At 46.6% G+C, this 16,646-nt stretch overlaps 1 protein-coding gene across 1 annotated transcript; it reads right to left on the bottom strand.

The window, feature by feature from the left end:
* Nucleotides 1–820: 820 nt before the first annotated feature.
* CDCA8 (cell division cycle associated 8) lies at nucleotides 821–16,607 on the bottom strand. The gene is made up of 11 exons (XM_060089519.1): nucleotides 16,511–16,607; nucleotides 16,238–16,350; nucleotides 15,970–16,098; nucleotides 13,293–13,333; nucleotides 11,305–11,377; nucleotides 9,220–9,302; nucleotides 6,512–6,576; nucleotides 5,504–5,599; nucleotides 4,209–4,335; nucleotides 3,375–3,461; nucleotides 821–2,137 (listed from the first exon to the last, which is right to left on the bottom strand). Exons 2-11 carry the CDS (start codon nucleotides 16,332–16,334, stop codon nucleotides 2,093–2,095), a joined length of 843 nt encoding a protein of 280 aa, XP_059945502.1. The 5' UTR covers nucleotides 16,335–16,350; nucleotides 16,511–16,607; the 3' UTR covers nucleotides 821–2,092.
* Between the last annotated feature and the right edge of the window lie 39 nt (nucleotides 16,608–16,646).

Below are 16,646 nucleotides of genomic sequence, written 5' to 3'. Positions count from 1 at the left end.
GGAGCTCATTACCGTCTCCAAGCCAACTCTGATATGGAATGAAGGACTGCTCCATCTTTTGTCATGTGACTGGTATTTATTAGGGACCTGTTACATACTACACATTCCCTGCAGCTGGGTCTAGGCAGTAGTGCAGTTGGAGCCAAACTAGGGTGAGGGTGGCTTTGAGTAAAGAACGTTGGATCCTAAGTGTCTTCTTGATGTCAGGCTCTACGTAACAACAGTGTACCAGATGATGAAGGAAAAGGTAGAAGCCTCAGCTTTGGCGACGTAATCGCTTGAAATGAGTAACCTCTACTCTAAATGCTGTCACTGACTGAAGGGCCTTCCCCCTAAACTGTCAACACCGATGACCTGCTGAACCGTGACCCTAGTCTGTCTTCTCTTCCGCCATGAGCCCCACGTCGATCATTTTGGCGAAGAGAGAATTCCAGGAAGGCAGATCTGCCAGAGCCTGGAGCTTGGGAAGTGAGAAGCACGATCACTGAATCACCTGGGCCCCTGCTTTGTCCCTGGCCAATGAGACTTGCTACACAAGTAAACTACAGATACCCTAGATACTGTGCCCCCATGATGTAAATTTCTAGCTCATGGAAGGGAGGTGTTGGGGGAAAGCTTCTTGGGCTCGGTTACCCGTGACCTGGATCTTGGGGAGAGGGCCCCCTCTTCAGGTATCAGAGAGGTTCTGCCTGAAGTAAAGGTTTTCGCATCTTCTGAGGAAAGTAGCTGCTTGCAGACCCCCACTCCAATAGCTTCAGCTCCAAAACTGTCTCTGGTCCAGGTAGCACAGCTTGGAGATGACAGGCAGGTGGAATATCAATTAAAAACAAATCCACAATTTATTGAAAACAGGTATCTTTCAGTAGCTCTGATTAGAGTAAATCAGCTTACAGATACCATGACTCAGGAAAACAGTATGTACAAGTCTCAGGAAAGGGAGAATAAAACAACTTGAAAGAACACATCTTGAACAGGACTGGATTACTAGAATGGTCATGTAGGAAAATAATACAAAGAGCCATACACAGAACACTGTGCTCTCAGGCTTGGCGTGGGGACTCTCAGCTCCCACGTGCTCAGACCACATCTAATAATTCTTTGGGGCAGAGGTGCTGGCTGGAGCACGGGGATCTCAGTGCCCACGTGACAGCCCACGCCAGGGCAGAGGCCAAATGTGAGGAATGAGGCCACCAGGCAAGCTACGCCCACTCCCCCATGAACCTCAGAAGACAGAAGTGCTCTCTGCAAAGTCTACAGACCTGGTGGGGACCACAGGGCCACGGAGGGCTTAGAGCTCCTCTGCGGCCAGTCATGTAAAAACCCCAGATTAACCTAAACCCTACAGTTCCCTTATCCAGATTCCCACTAACCAGACTAACCAGAGAGGTAGAGGAGCAAGACATGGAAGCTGCCCACAAACCAAGTTCTGGTCTTTGGTAAACAGGGATAATACAAACTACTAGTCTACAAGTCAGCTTGAAACAAAACTACTGGGCATGGCAGGTGTTAAGATTGCAGAGCCCTGTCAGTACCCACCACAGAAGGGAGGGGACGGGTGCAGGAGGGGAGATGTTTCCTCCAGTGGTCACTGCTGTGGCAGGTCCTGGCCCCATCTGCACAGTCCCTCCCAGCTTCCTGGAGCCGCCCTCTCACGGAGCTCACTTCTCTGAGCCGAGCTCCCAGCCTCAAGCACGCACAGGGTGGAAACGCCAGCTGGAGCGGGCTGTCCGGTGAGGGTGAGTTGGCAGTCTTCCCGAGAACAGGCTCCCCTGTGCAGCCTCGGCTGGAGTTAGGGCAGGGCGAAGAGGTGGAGTTACAGCAGGCAGAGGCGGCAGCTCTGAGAGCAGGAAGGAGAGTTCAGCTGGGAGAACGGCAGGAGGTTTGGACTGTATGGACACAGAGGCAGGGTCTGTCATGTGGGTTGGGAGGTGCCAATAGCAACGTTTCCTGAATTCTCCAAGAGGAACTTCTCCCTGCTCTGGAACTTCACACTCAAACAGACAATAAGCCGAAGGGAAGAGGTGTCTTCAGGGTCCCAGAAGTGCCCATTGAAGGTCCATCCTGTTAATTCTGGCTTCTTGGAATAGCAGCCTCATTTGTGAGTCCGTATGCTGCTGCAGATTTGAGCAAGACGGCTCTGAAAGGAAAAGGAGAGAGGCCCTTTAGAGAGGATGGAGCTGGGCAAGCTTGCCCACTTAGCACGTAGTCTACTCGGGTAGCACTGGCTTTGGGGCCACGCTGGTCTGAGTGAATCTCGGCCCTCCATCCTCTACTGGTAACATGAACAAACGAACCTTTCTGGAAGGCAGCTACGCCCTCCTCTATACACCAACACAGACCGAATTGACCTTTCTGAATCTCCATTTCTCATCTGAACAAAGGAGCAAAATACCATCTCAAATGAGACAGTGAAGGTATAATTAGGGAACACCAATGCTGTAGGTCCAGCTAGATGATGGATGTCACCAGATCCGGGGGGCCGGGTATGTGTCTGATCTCAGCACCGGCCTCCATTCTGTACGACACGTTTGGGAAAGTAGCTCCGCCCGTCCCCTTACTTGGACGTACCCTTCACAGACCTCCCCCCAGAAGGGGGGACCTACAGCAGCCACGTTTGCACTAGGTGTTCCCATCCACCAGCCAAAATCAAAGCGGACAGGACCGGGGAGGCCCATCTGACCAAAGCTGAGCTAATTCAATTCTTCCTCTTGAGAATTTAAATGAGGACTGAAACTGGACTGTCCGCGTCGGGCAATGGAGCAATAGAGTCAGAGCTGGGAGTGTGGCTACCCAGAGCCACATATAGACTCAAGGTAAGGGACAGCAGAACCAAGAGCCTCGTGGAGAAGGTCACCCACTGAGGCGGGGAAGGATGAGGTGCGAGAGAGATGAGGGCACGGGCCCAAAGACAGAGCTGCTGCAGGAGCTGGTGCACCAGAGCGGAGCCCCATCAGCTCCTGGCACTGGTGGTCCCACCGCTCGGAGGGCCTGCCTGTTCAGCGCTTTCTTTGATTCTGTGGGATTCCTGGTAGCAAGCTCCTCACGCTGTTCCCGAACTGTTGTAAGGAAGTTTCAGTTCCCGGGGGGTCAATTGTGCCCTAACATACAGGCACCAACTGCCTGAATGAGGCAGGATTTGATTCTCTTGTGGAACTTCTGTGGTAGGTACTCTGGTTGGACAAAAACTCAGCATCAATTTAGGGACAGAATTGCTGCTCAGTAAGCAGGATAACAGTCAAAATCCCTTGGAGAAAAGAGGCCACACAGTCTTAAGTGTAAAGCAGCAGGCCAGACCCAAAAGGCAATCCTAAGTACGGCTAAACCCAGAAGGCTACTGGAGGCCTCCTGTGTGTGGAGAGGAACCAGAGACTTACCGAGAGCTTCTTAATGTTTCCCAAGGCCTCTGGATCCAGCTGTGCGATATCAACCCTCTGCAAGTCACTGGCCAATAACCGCATGCTCTATGTGGAGGGGAGAGGGTTAAAGTGGCACATTCCTCAGGGCAGGAACCTCCACCCAGCAGCCCAGTGTGCTCCAGGGTCCCTGGATGTCCTGCACTCGTGGAGGGGGATGGCGAGGCAGGCAGGAGGGGAGTTAATCCGAAAGAGACAGTGACGTCGGTGTTTATCACTGGGCCAATAGCTGGATCAGCTGAGTATAAGGGGTGCGCGTTAGCTTAGAAACGCCCTGCAGACCTCATCTGAGATAAACCATCCCGTCCGTCCCAGGAGCCGAGGTCAGCAACTTGCTCTGCCTGCTTCAGACCCCTCGAAGCTACACAAAGTGGAAGACACAACTCGAGCTCCCCTTTCCAGATGAAGCACGCACACACCCCGACAGTGCCCTCCTCTGCACACCCCTTAATATCTCCCTCACTGCACACATCACATGTTAGAGTTAATTGGGAGCCTAGCTTGACTACTGAACTGCTTCTCAAGGGCAGGAATGTCTTCTACGTCTTGAACCTGCTACAAGACAGATGGGCAAATGTCAGTGGATGAACAAATGAAACCCAGAGCTGGGCAAGGATCTTCCCAGTCTGGAGCTCTAACCTGGGAGAGGAAATGGTTCTGAGTCCTACAGAAATGTGGATATCAGAAGCCATGCAACCAAAGGGACTTTGGGTTTTGGGAGAGAAGTGGGTGATGGACAAGAGAAATGCTGAGTAAGCAGCACGCCATGGCCTGATCGCTCTCTGGAACACTTACCTCTCCGTCTCCCACTGGCACGGTGAGGAATATCTCTTTGCTGTCAGCAAGAGGACTGCCATTTACAGAGACATTGTAAATCCGCTCTCTGGCTGCTGGAGTACGCAGGCCTGGGGTCTTGAAGACCCTATAAAGTGGGGAAATCTCTGTAAAGATGTCTTGGCAGACTGAATGACACCAGGCACTACGAGTCCTTCCAAACCCCATCTGGCCTCAAGCTGCAGTTTTCAAATCACACATTTCTAAGAAGGCGCATTCTAAATTTAGGGTTAAAAAGCAGTATTGACTAATCACAGCTGGAGGAAGGAGGTTGTAATTATCAAACATACATCTAGCGAAAATCAATTCTTATCCATGTAAATTTTAGGTCCAAAGCTCCATATGGAAACCAGTCATCCATCCATCCATCCATCCATCCATCCATCCATCCATCCATCCATCCATCCATCCATCCATCCATCCACAAAGTCAGAAATAAACTGTGGTTAATATATTTCCAAGAGTGGCTAAGCGCTTCCATCAGGAGGACTTTTCCAGGGTCAAAGTTGGATGATTCAGAGATTACATCATTATATTAATTCCCAAAGTGACTTTCTCAAGACCTTTAAAATGCTGCCATCTATTTTTCCCTAAATGTCTTTTGCTATGTACTCACGTAAAAAAAAAAAAAAAAAACAATAAGCAGTTAAGGAAGAGTGAGAAGTAGAAGTAGAAGGTAGGTCTTCCTCACTCTCCCCACTCCAGATAACCACTCTCAGTTCCTTATGCGTCCTTCCAGAAACTTTCTATCAAATGGGGTCATCTAGGACACGCTGCCCTGCCACCTGCTTTGGAGATGCTTGTGATCGTGAAGCTCTTTTCCATCAGCACATGCAGATGTACTTATTTTTTAATGGCTATACACCATGTCCTATCTAGTTGACCAGCACTGTGGAAGGGATTAATTTATGCTGTAAGAACATCCTTGTTTATACGGGTCTCCCAAAAGGTGGTGTCCATTTTCACTCCTACCAAGAGTATGGGAGAGTACCTACAAATTTAAAACAAACTTGATCAGAATCAGAAAAGACCAAAATAGTCACTAGAGGCCTCCTAGTCATCAGGGACAGATAAAGAATCATTTGGTCACCAAAAACATGCAAACCTACACTCAGGGGAGAGGCAAACATTAGGAAACCCAGGTGGTTACCCTCCTCTGTGAGGGCTTCCCAGTATTTTCTTAAACACCCTTCTTTTCTGGCAGACATCAAATGTGGGGCTCCCACAAAAATCCAAGCGCTGCTGTCAATACTCACCTTGAGTCAAACCTGGGTGTCAGGCCCGGAGTTGGTTTCACCATAGACAACTCCAGTCGGCCCAAAGCTGGGGTAACAGTGGCACAACGGCTTGACCTACAGGTGAGACATGACCATTAGGTACACCAACTCTCAGGTCCAGGGACGGCAGCCGCAGAGGCAGGTAACACTGATCACGTCAGAGCCTATCCTGGGCACGTTACACACATTAGCTCCTGCAGCCCTCCCAACCACGCTCTGAGAAGCACCATGATCCTCATTTCCGGATGCAGAAACTCAGGCATATTGAGTTAAATAACTTGCCCAAGATCATACAGCCAATTAGGGCAGAGCCAGAACTCCAAACCCAGGCAGCCTGCCTCCAGAATCTGACTTCTCAATCAAGCTAACGAATGAGGGGAAGGAGACAGCCCCTCAGCACCCTGCAGGCCCCCTATGGAGCTCCGGTTCTCCTGCCAGACAGCTCCCACTGCCCAGGGAGAAATGGGAGGAGCCCACCGCTTCTCAGATACACGCCCCACTGACTACTTTCCTGACTACTTTCCTGAGCCTGTTAAGAGGCAGCCCCTCCCCGCCACTCCCAGCATAAACAGTTCAAGTCTACGGTGACTCATTACTTACCAGGAACAGGAGGAATCTTTCAAGAAACTAACTACAGGTAGGTGACAGCCACTTTGTGACCGACTATGGGTAGCTCTACACGTGGACTGTCAGGCAACTAAACAAAATATGCAGTGCTTACTCTGTGTTTCTGGGTCTTAATCTCCTTGTTTGCATTAAAAAAAAAAAAAAGTGGGAGAAGACAGAGAACGTGGGCAGAAGAACCAGAGAAGGTGTTGGGTCAGACGGTTTCTAGAGGCCCCTCCAGCTCGGATACTGGAGGATTCGATGATGTGAAGCTCAACTTGAACACAAGTCACAAAAGCCCTTTTACCACCTATTTCTGCCATGATGAATGTGGTTCTCCAATAAAACCAAAAACACATCTAAATCTGGAAAACCTGTTACCTTTTACTTCTGCCTTTTCCTTGTACGGACTGGGTTCTCTTCTTGGATGGAGGACACCTTTTAACCTGAAGTCACAGGCAAATGAAACTGAGGTTACAAAAAGCCCTGCAAAGGGGAAAGGTAAGGGAGAGGGGTACCAGCTCTGGAAAAGAAAACTAATACCGAACATCAGAAGGTCTATCTCACAGAATTCACAGTGACTTAAATAATTCTGAACATAATTGATCAACTAAGAATCTATACTGCCCGAGTCTTCAAAATAGAGGCCTTTGACCGAGAGTAAAGGTAAGTGTCTTCTGGACTGAGTGCAGCCTGGTTGGTCTCCCCACCCCACTCCCACCCCCTCACAAAGTGCTGCTGTGACGGTCACTAAGGGCACCCAGGTGCCCAATCCAAGGAACCCTCAGCAGTCCCCACCCTTGCTGAGTCCTCGGAGGTACCTGACAGGAATCACGCTTTACCTGCTGACAATCCTCCCTTGTTTCTAAGATCCGCCCACCTCCCCACTTCTCTGGCTGGCCCTCTGCAGGCTGCCTCACGAGCTCCTCTTTCTACCTTCCCTTCTAGGGTCCATCCTCAGCCTCCCCTCCACATTCTCCCTGTACAACCTCATCGACTCCCTCGCTGGGACAACCACCTAAAGATCTGGGTGTCGTTGTCTCTCAGTCTCTTACTTCTGCCTGAGCTTCAGGCTGAGGTTTCTGTCAGGGCTAGCTGTCCTGGAGAAGTATTGAACACTCAGCAGGCCAAACAACTGACACAGGGACTGCTCCCCTTAGCCCTAACCCAGCACTACTCCTCCTCCTGTGCCCCACATGCCACCGGATGGCAGTTCCCTAGACTAGAAACCACCGAGTCGTCTCTGGTCCCTCCTTCCCTCTACCAATCTTGCCTACTCTCCATTATAAAACTTATCTCAGAACCATCCCTTCTCTTTTTACAGGGTCAGTGCCTCAGTTCAAGAATTACAGCAGCCTCTGCATGTAAATCAATGAAGTTAGAACACACCCTCACACCATGCACAAAAATAAACTCAAAATGGCTTAAAGACTTAAACATGAGACATGGCACCATAGAAGTCCTTGAAGAGAGCATAGGCAAAACATTCTCTAATATAAATTGTACCAATGTTTTCTTAGGTCAGTCTCCCAAGGCAATAGAAGTAAAAACAAAAATAAACAAATGGGACCTACTCAAACTTACAAGCTTTTGCACAGCAAAGGAAACCATAAAAAAAAAAAAGGAAAAAACCTACGGAATGGGAGACTATATTTGCAAATGATGCGACAGACAAGGGCTTAACCTCCAAAATACACAAACAGCTCATACAACTCAACAACAAAAACACAACCCAATCGAAAAATGGGCAAAAGACCTTAACAGACATCTGTCTAAAGAGGACATACAGATGGCCAGTAGGCACATGAAAAGATGCTCAACATCATTAATTATTAGAGAAATGCAAATCAAATCCACCTCACACAGGTCAGAACGGCCATCATTTAAAAGTCTACAAATAACAAATGCTGGAGAGGGTGTGGAGAAAAGGGAACCCTCCTACACTACTGATGGGAATGTAAGCTGGTACAGCAACTATGGAAAACAGTGTGGAGGTTCCTCAGAAAACTAAAAGATAGAATTACCATATGATCCAGCAATCCCACTCCTGGGCATATAACCGGACAAAACTGTAATTCAAAAACATACATGCACCCCTATGTTCACAGCAGCACTATTCACAATAGCCAAGACATGGAAGCAACCTAAATGTCCGTCGACAGAGAAATGGATAAAGAAGATGTGGTACATATATACAATGGAATACTACTCAGCCATAAAAAAGAACAAAATAATGCCACTGCGGCAACATGGATGCAACTAGAGATTATCATACTAAGTGAAGTAAGAGTCAGAAAAACAAATACCATATGATATCACTTATATGTGTAATCTAAAATATGGCACAAATGAAACTATCTACAAAACAGAAACAGACTCACAACATAGAGATCAGACTTGTGGTTGCCAACAGGGAGGGGGATGAGGGAGGGAAGGACTGGGAGTTTGGGATCAGTACATGTAAACTATTACATATAGGATGGATAAAGAACAAGGTCCTACTGTATAGCACAGGGAACTATACTTAATATCCTGTGATAAATTGTAATGGAAAATATATAAAAAAGAATGTCTCTATGTGTATAACTGAGTCACTTTGCTGTACAGCAGAGATTGGCACTACACTGTAAATCAACTAAGCTTCAATTTAAAAAAAAAAAATTAAAAAAAAAAAAAAAAGAATTACAGTAGCCTCCCTCCCTCCTGACAGTTCCCTCGTCTCTAGTTTTTCCTCTCTCCTGTTTATCCCGAATCCTATTCTGAAATACCTATCTGGTCATGTCATTTACCAAGAACTACCTCATGAAACTGCAACTTCCAAGTTTGGCGCACAGGGCCATTCATTTTTGGGCCCCTGCTCTCCCCAGATCACCCTCACAGTTTACACCCCAGCCATACCAAACTACTTCCTGTTCCTTAAAGGGCACTTTCATACCTCTTCCTGGAATTCCCTTCCCTTTCTTCTCCAGCTAGTGAAATCTCACCCATTTTAAAGGCTGTGCCTAAGGGTGCTGGGGGAGCATACTGTATTTTAAGTATTTCCTTTTTCTCCTGACAGGCTCCAGCCCTGAATCTGAGTGCCTACTTACTCTTGCAGTTTGAGGATTCTTATTTTTATTTTCTTCCTCTTCTTCTTCCATTATCATGTCATCCACTTGCATTACCTTTCGTGCTATAAGAAAGTTTTAACAGAGTGATATTTCTCATGGGAATAAACTTTTATGCATTCACATTTCTTACAGGAAATAAAACGTATGCACTCTTAGGCTGTAATCAAGAAATAGATCCAATACGAAGATGACTTTAAAAAAAAAAAGAGGGTTTAGACAAAAAAGAGGGTCTCAAGAGTAGTTAAGAAACCCCATATAATGCTTTGTATGGCAGCCCAGCATTCTGAATAAGAATGCAGACCCTGGAGTCAGACAGCCTTGAGCCTCTGACTAGGTCACATGGCTTCCATGGTGATCATCTGTAAAAGGGAGGAGCCACTTCATAGGGATATGATGAGACCTGGAATGTGTGCTCCACAAAAACACGGTCTCTGTTATTCATCCAAAGCCCTAGAATTGTGCCTACTGTATAAGTGCTTATTAAATATTTGTGGGACAAATGAATGTAAAGCCCCTTGGACGGTACTGAACACATTATAAGTATTACTATTTATTATAATAAAATACTATTTATAAATAATAAATTATCACGATTATCATCTTAGAAGGAAAAGGGATATGAGAGATGTTTAAGATGGATGATAACAGAGGAAATATTACCAATTTTTAATATTTAAGGGGTTGTCATATGGAAGACAGCTCTATGGGACCTCAAAGAGCAGAACCAGTATCAATATGTAGATACCACAGGAAACTCTGGTTCAAAATTAGAAAAAACTTTCTAACCATTACAGCTGTCTATCGATGAAAGGTAGTCTCACTGCTAAATACGTACAACCATGGGCTAGAAGATCCCAAGCAGGGATTCCATAAAGAAGTTTAATTATGGGAGGACAGATCAGACTTAATGACTTTTAAGCTTTTTTTTCTCCCTGACACAAATAAGAATCTAAGTATATTTACCTTTAAAAAAAAAAAAAAGCTTACAATGTAGTTGAAGTCCAGTGGTTGGAGGACACAAAACCAATTTCTACTGTTGTTTGACATGGGCCCCAGTGTGTTCAGTTCCCAGTGGTGAAATTGGAAGACCAGCCCCCCACACCCCACACACCAAATAAGAAAAAAAAAAAAGTGGAATTCAGAAGAGAAATTGGACATTACCTAAATGTAGAAATAACCCAAAGCGACCTAACAGATTGCAGATTTGCAGCTAAGGAACTAACTCTAGGAACACCCAAGTCCAATTATGTCACAACGTTAGGCGGGCAGGCCTGGAATATGACACTAGGAAAGTGAAAATCCCATCATGCTGTCTTCATGCTACAGGACAACTCTGATGGAAGGCAAGCTGGAACAAGAATTGGACGGTGTTTCTGGCTTGGCCCAGTGGAGAAGGTGCCTGCTTGGTGGGCAGCCCCAAACTCCAGGTCTTGGATCAGGTCCATCCTCACTGGAGTTGGATGCATTGAGCTACTGGAGCTTAATGACAGTGACATCACGTCCATAACAGAACTCACCCTGGCCTGAGTCTATGCTCACTAATTACAACCCAGCTTCCCCCAAACTTACCCTTTAAGATAGTGTTTCTCAGAGTGTTGGACGTGTATGTGAGGGAATTTTCCACAGATGGGTCAGTGAATTGAGTAACATGGAATGACACGCTGAGACAGTTGGTCCTTTCACAATTCTCTTTGAACCCTTCTGATCACATCAGGCAGAGTCTTGGCTGGCACTACCGTGTCTTGTAGCACCTCTCCAAACCTTGCTCACCTCTCTAACTCAGAGAAGCAAGCAGGCAACACTGTTTGGTTTCCAGCACAGCTTTTGTTTTTCTTCTTTCACTTTCACTTTAGCTCACACATTGGTCTAAAGAGTCCGGTTAGTTATCAGTCCTGCATATCATTAACTGAATGCAGAGGCCTAAATCAAATTTTTGGATTTGCGAGACTGAGGGCCAGGCATTAGAGGGAAGAGGTTCCTCCAATGAGGCCTCCCCAAGCAGCCAGCCAACCACACTAGGCCTTCATTCTCTCAGTTCAACAAGAGGTTTTGAAAAGTACTCACTTTTGGCAGATTTCAGGGGTGTCTGAACAGCTTCTGCTGTTAGTTTGTTTATTTCTGTGATATCCAGGTCAGCCTGTGATGAACACAGCCAGAAAACAACAGGTATATTCCATCAGATATGAGGAACAATATTTTAAGATTAAAAACATTAATTAAAAAACATTTTCCTGGGACTTCCCTGGTGGCGCAGTGGATAGGACTCCGTGCTCCCAACACAGGGGACCCAGGTTCGATCCCTGGTCAGGGAACTAGATTCCACATGCATGCCACAACTAAGAGTTCGCATGCCACAACTAAGGAGCCCATCTCCCGCAACTAAGGAGCCCACAAGTTGCAACTAAGGAGCCTGCCTGCCGCAACTAAGACCCCACGCAACCAAATAAATAAAAATTAAAAACAAAAAACCCCAAAACATATTCTCTGATACATACAAGAGTTTGTTATGTTAGTTATAATACAACATATTGAACTTCCATAAACCCACCATACAACCGAAGGCCTAAAACATTGCCAATTGCTTGCTTCTAGCTATGTATTTTTCCCTGTTCTATTTCCTTGCCTCTCCTCAAAATGTGACCAGTCTCCTAATTCTGTCATTCCTTAGAGATAACCACTATCATCATTCCATTTGCTTGAAAGTGTGTGTGTGTGTGTTTCTCCACAAATGTGTATGTGCTTAAACAATATTTTGTTTGCTTTTGTTTTTGATCACTACTTGTGGTTGTAGTTAATTTGTTTTCACTGCTATATAATATCTATCACGATGGATTTGTCCAATCTCCTCTCAACAGTATTTTGCTATTACAAACACTGTTACTTTGAACTGTCTTATACATGTGTCTGATGCACACCTGTCCAAGTTTTCTCTTGGCTATATACTTAGGGATGGGGCATTACAGGGTTGTAGGGTACACAAGTGTTCAGCCTTAATATTATGCAAAATTGTTTTCCAAAGTGATTGTACTTGTTTACATGCCAGGAGCAAACAAGTTCCTAATGACCCATATTCTCTACCACACTTGATGCTATGTCAGCCTTCTCATTTTTTTCCCTCCAGCTTTATTGAGGTATAATTGACAAATAAAATTCTAACATATTTAAAGTGTACAACATGAGGATTTGTGATAAGTACACATTGTGAAATGATTACCACAATCAAGTTAATTAACACATTCAGCACCTCACATAGTTACCTTAAAAAAAATTTTTTTAAAGTCTAGAGGGCCAAAAGTTTTTCTACTATGCCCCTGGGGCCTTCAAAAAGGCTTCCAGTCACCATTCTAATTAAATTTGTTCCCAGTGGTAACTATATGTATGGGAATAGGCAAAAGCAGGCATGATTCACAGGGCTTTTCTTGCAGGGCATGTGTAAATACCAGAATAGTCATTACAGACTAGGAATGACACAGGTTTCATCTCTGGGCTGGCAGAGACTACATGGAGTACTCAGACGAGGATTCTGAAGCGGTCAGGGCTTAGCTTAGAAAGTGCTGTGCTAGACAGACGAGTGCTGTCTGAAACGGATGATGGAATGGAAAGTGGCTACTGAACATTTGAAATGTGGCTGGTGTGTCTGAGGAACTGAATATTTTATTAATTTTAATTAATTTAAAGAGCACATGTAGCTGGTGGCTACTGTAACAGACAGTACAGATCTAAACTCTTTATTCTGCCTCATCTAGCAGGCCAGGTCACCGTGTAATGATGCAGGGGCTTAAAGGAACTTGGACTTTAGGCTTTCTACTTCCCCTGCAAAGGTCCGGGCAAAGAGCTGCAAGGAACCTGCCAAAAAAATAACTACCTCTCTTTATAAACCTTGAAATTATCTGGGCTTCATGTACTCAGCATTTGACAACTATAATTTTTTTGTTGACACAGATAATGTCCCCTCTGGAACCTCTTCCACAGTCAGCACCCACTGGTTGAATTTTGTGAACAGACTAAACTTAAAACTAACCAACAGTTCAAAAATAGGAGAAGTCACTTACTGTTGCTGCTTCCTCCAGCGCCCGCTTGTTTCCTCCAAGGGCTTTGAAAAGAACGTTTTGTTTAGTTACTATCAGATTTTAATAATTTAAATAATAAACCATCCTCCCTAATATGACCACTTACTTTTCTTACACTGGACCAGATTAGGTCCTTGATCCAACACTCAGGAGCCCTTACAACCTACTTTAATCTTTCTCCAAGCTTGACTGTTCCCCTCATGGCTTATTCTAGGTTCCACCACACCAAAGTGCCTGTTATTTTCCAAATGTGCCACTGTCTCTCATGACTCAGTGCCCTGGTACTTATTTCCTCTGCCCGAAATAATCCTCTGCACCCAAAAAATTTCTAATTCATACTTCAAAACTCAGCTCAAACCTAAACTCTGCTTATTTTTCTCTCTCAGCAGATCGCTGCAATGTTCTGAGTTAGTTGCTCATTATCATCATATCCAACAACTACTCAAAGCTGTAAAAGTGCCCATCCCTGCCTTGAACTGAACTCTTTGAAGACAGAGATAATACCCATAGCTTCTGGCAAAAATATGTCACACAGGGCTTCCCTGGTGGCGCAGTGGTTGAGAGTCCGCCTGCTGATGCAGGGGACACGGGTTCGTGCCCCGGTCCGGGAAGATGCCACATGCCGCGGAGTGGCTGGGCCCGTGAGCCATGGCCGCTGAGCCTGCGCGTCCGGAGCCTGTGCTCCACAACGGGAGAGGCCACAACAGTGAGAGGCCCGCGTACCGCAAAAAAAAAAAAGTCACACAGTAGGTATGGAGTAAATGTGTACTGAATGAAGAGGTCTTTGCAGATTTAGATGTAGAATAAAAACTTAGGTTAGGTCCTCTGGCTGGAAAAACTGGTAGTATCCCCTATAATAGTTAAGAACTCAGGCTTTGGAACCAGAATGCCTAGGTTCAAGTAGACTCTGTCACTAACTAGCTTATGAGACTTTGAGCAAAGTAAATAATCTCTGTGCTTTAATCTTGTTGTCTATAAAACAGGGATAATATTAACAATTAATATGGTTGTGATGAGGATGAAATTAGTTAATATATGGAAAACACTTGGTACAGTGCCTGTCTGCGATAGGAAGCACTATATAAATGTACTCATTGATCACTACTCTATTCTCTTTTGTAGTACTCATAATTGTAAATATATAATCATGTCCAAATTTTAAAAATGATCCTTCTCTACTAACTTGTAAGTTCCTGGAGGCAAGGACAAGCCTGTTTTTTTTTTGTTTTGTTTTTTGTTTTTTGCGGTACACGGGCCTCTCACTCCTGTGGCCTCTCCTGTTGCGGAGCACAGGCTCCGGACGCGCAGGCTCAGTGGCCATGGCTCACGGGCCCAGCCGCTCCGTGGCATGTGGGATCTTCCCGGACAGGGGCACGAACCCGTGTCCCCTGCGTCGGCAGGCGGACTCTCAACCACTGCGCCACCAGGGAAGCCCAACAACGCCTGTTTTATTTCCCAATGCATCCTCAGCACCTAGCATTGTGCCTAACACATGCTCAATGAATATTTGCAGAAATGCACAAATAGGTTAATAAATAAAAGGGCAAGTCAAAAGCATCACTGAACGTCTACCATGTGAACAGAACATGCATTTCTATCCAGGAAGGAGGCTACATACTGGGTAATTAACAATAAGGAAAATAGTAAAAGTAAGGGTAACCCAGCAAAAGGACAGCCTCCTGCATTTCCTTGGACATTTAACAGAGGGGTAGGGAACAGGCTGGGATTTTTCTCTGGCCAGGAAAACTCTTGAGTCCCGGCACTTCACAATTTGATATGCCCATTTTAAAATTAGCATTTTCCCTAAACTGCAGGAAGAGCTGCTTGGGATTATCCTTCCAACTGAGGTCTGGTAATAAACCAAGCTACTCACTCATTCATTTTCAAATGGTTGGATAAAATATCCCCCCCCCCCCCCAAAAAGAGTATTTCATGACACATGAAATCTATGTCAAATTCCCATTTCAGTGTGTCCATACGTAAGTTTTTATTGTAAAACAGCTATGCCCGGGCTTCCCTGGTGGCGCAGTGGTTGAGAGTCCGCCTGCCAATGCAGGGGACACGGGTTTGAGCCCTGGTCCGGGAAGATCCCACATGCCGCAGAGCAACTGGGCCCGTGAGCCACGGCTACTGAGCCTGCGCGTCTGGAGCCTGTGCTCCGCAACAAGACAGGCCGCGACAGTGAGAGGCCCGCGCACCGCGATGAAGAGTGGCCCCCGCTTGCCACAACTAGAGAAAGCCCTCGCACAGAAATGAAGACCCAACACAGCCATAAATAAATAAATAAATAAAGCAAAACTGTCAAAAAAAAAAAAAAGAAAATATTAAAAAAAAAATCTATGCCCATTCATTACAGCTGTTTTGGAACTATAACAGCAAAGTTGAGTAGTTTCGACAGAGAACCCTCTGGCCTACAAAGCCTAAAATATTTATTATCTGGTCCTTTAGAGAAAGCGTTTGCCTGCCCGCAGAGGTAGATGAGGGTAAGAGCTAAGGAGAAAAGAAAAAGCCGGGAGGTGAGACGGGGAGTGTGGGGAAGGAGTAGGGCTGCAAGTTTCCTGCAGTGATCTTGGGAGACCTCACTAAGAAGACGCAGGCTGCCACAGTAACCACAGAAGGGCTCCAGGCCGAGGCCTGGGGAAAGACTAGCAGCTCTTACCGAAGTAGTCGAGCCAGTTCATCTCGCGCAGCGCCTTGGGGAGTCGCAGGATCTCGATGTTGTACAAGTTATCCATCTCCTTGAGGAGGTTCTGCCTGTCTGACTGAATCTGCCTGGATCGTATTTGCACTGCGAGAGGGCAGAGCGGACGGGACACGGGTCACCCGGCGGGCGAATGCGGCCTGGAATCCGTGCTGCCAGCGCCCCAATCCGCCAGCACCCCGCGGCTGCCCCAGGTGCTAGCGACCACCCGGGCTCCGCCCCTTACCTTCACGGTCGAAGTCCTTAAGAAAAGAGGCGAGCTTTCGGCTGCGTACCGAGTTGGTCTTGGCCACCCGACTGCCGCCCTTCCTAGCCGGAGCCATGGCGCTTCGAAGGAGGCTGCGGGGAGAGGGGGCCGAGCCACAAGGCGTCAGCGGCGGAGACGGGGAGGGACAAGGGGCCGCAAGGGTCAGGGAGAGGGCGGAGGGCACCCCAGGGGCTTTGGAGGGGGGCCCCTGCCCTTCGGGGCCTGGGCATAAAAGATCTGCGAGGCACCCACCTGTGGGTCCCAAACAGGGGCTGAGAAAAACCTGGCGGCTTCAGCTGAGAGGGAGCGGCTCCGGGGCTAACCAGACGTGCGACCGCCGCCACCAAATTCAAACTGCCACAGGCTGACCAGTGAGAAGCCGCCGTCT

The sequence above is a fragment of the Mesoplodon densirostris genome, chromosome 2, assembly GCF_025265405.1.
Source record: "Mesoplodon densirostris isolate mMesDen1 chromosome 2, mMesDen1 primary haplotype, whole genome shotgun sequence".
Classification (NCBI taxonomy): domain Eukaryota; kingdom Metazoa; phylum Chordata; class Mammalia; order Artiodactyla; family Ziphiidae; genus Mesoplodon; species Mesoplodon densirostris.
This window is presented reverse-complemented; position numbering and strand designations above follow the sequence as displayed.

What these genes read in the sequence shown, in the direction of transcription:
- CDCA8 (XM_060089519.1), bottom strand. Translation starts at nt 16,334, where the DNA reads ATGGCTCCGGCTAGGAAGGGCGGCAGTCGGGTGGCCAAGACCAACTCG. An exon ending in ACCCCTGAAATCTGCCAAAA is followed by an intron (nt 9,303 to 11,304) that starts GTGAGTACTTTT and finishes ACTTTCTTATAG; the next exon opens with CACGAAAGGTAATGCAAGTG. An exon ending in ACACCCAGGTTTGACTCAAG is followed by an intron (nt 4,336 to 5,503) that starts GTGAGTATTGAC and finishes CCCACTTTATAG; the next exon opens with GGTCTTCAAGACCCCAGGCC.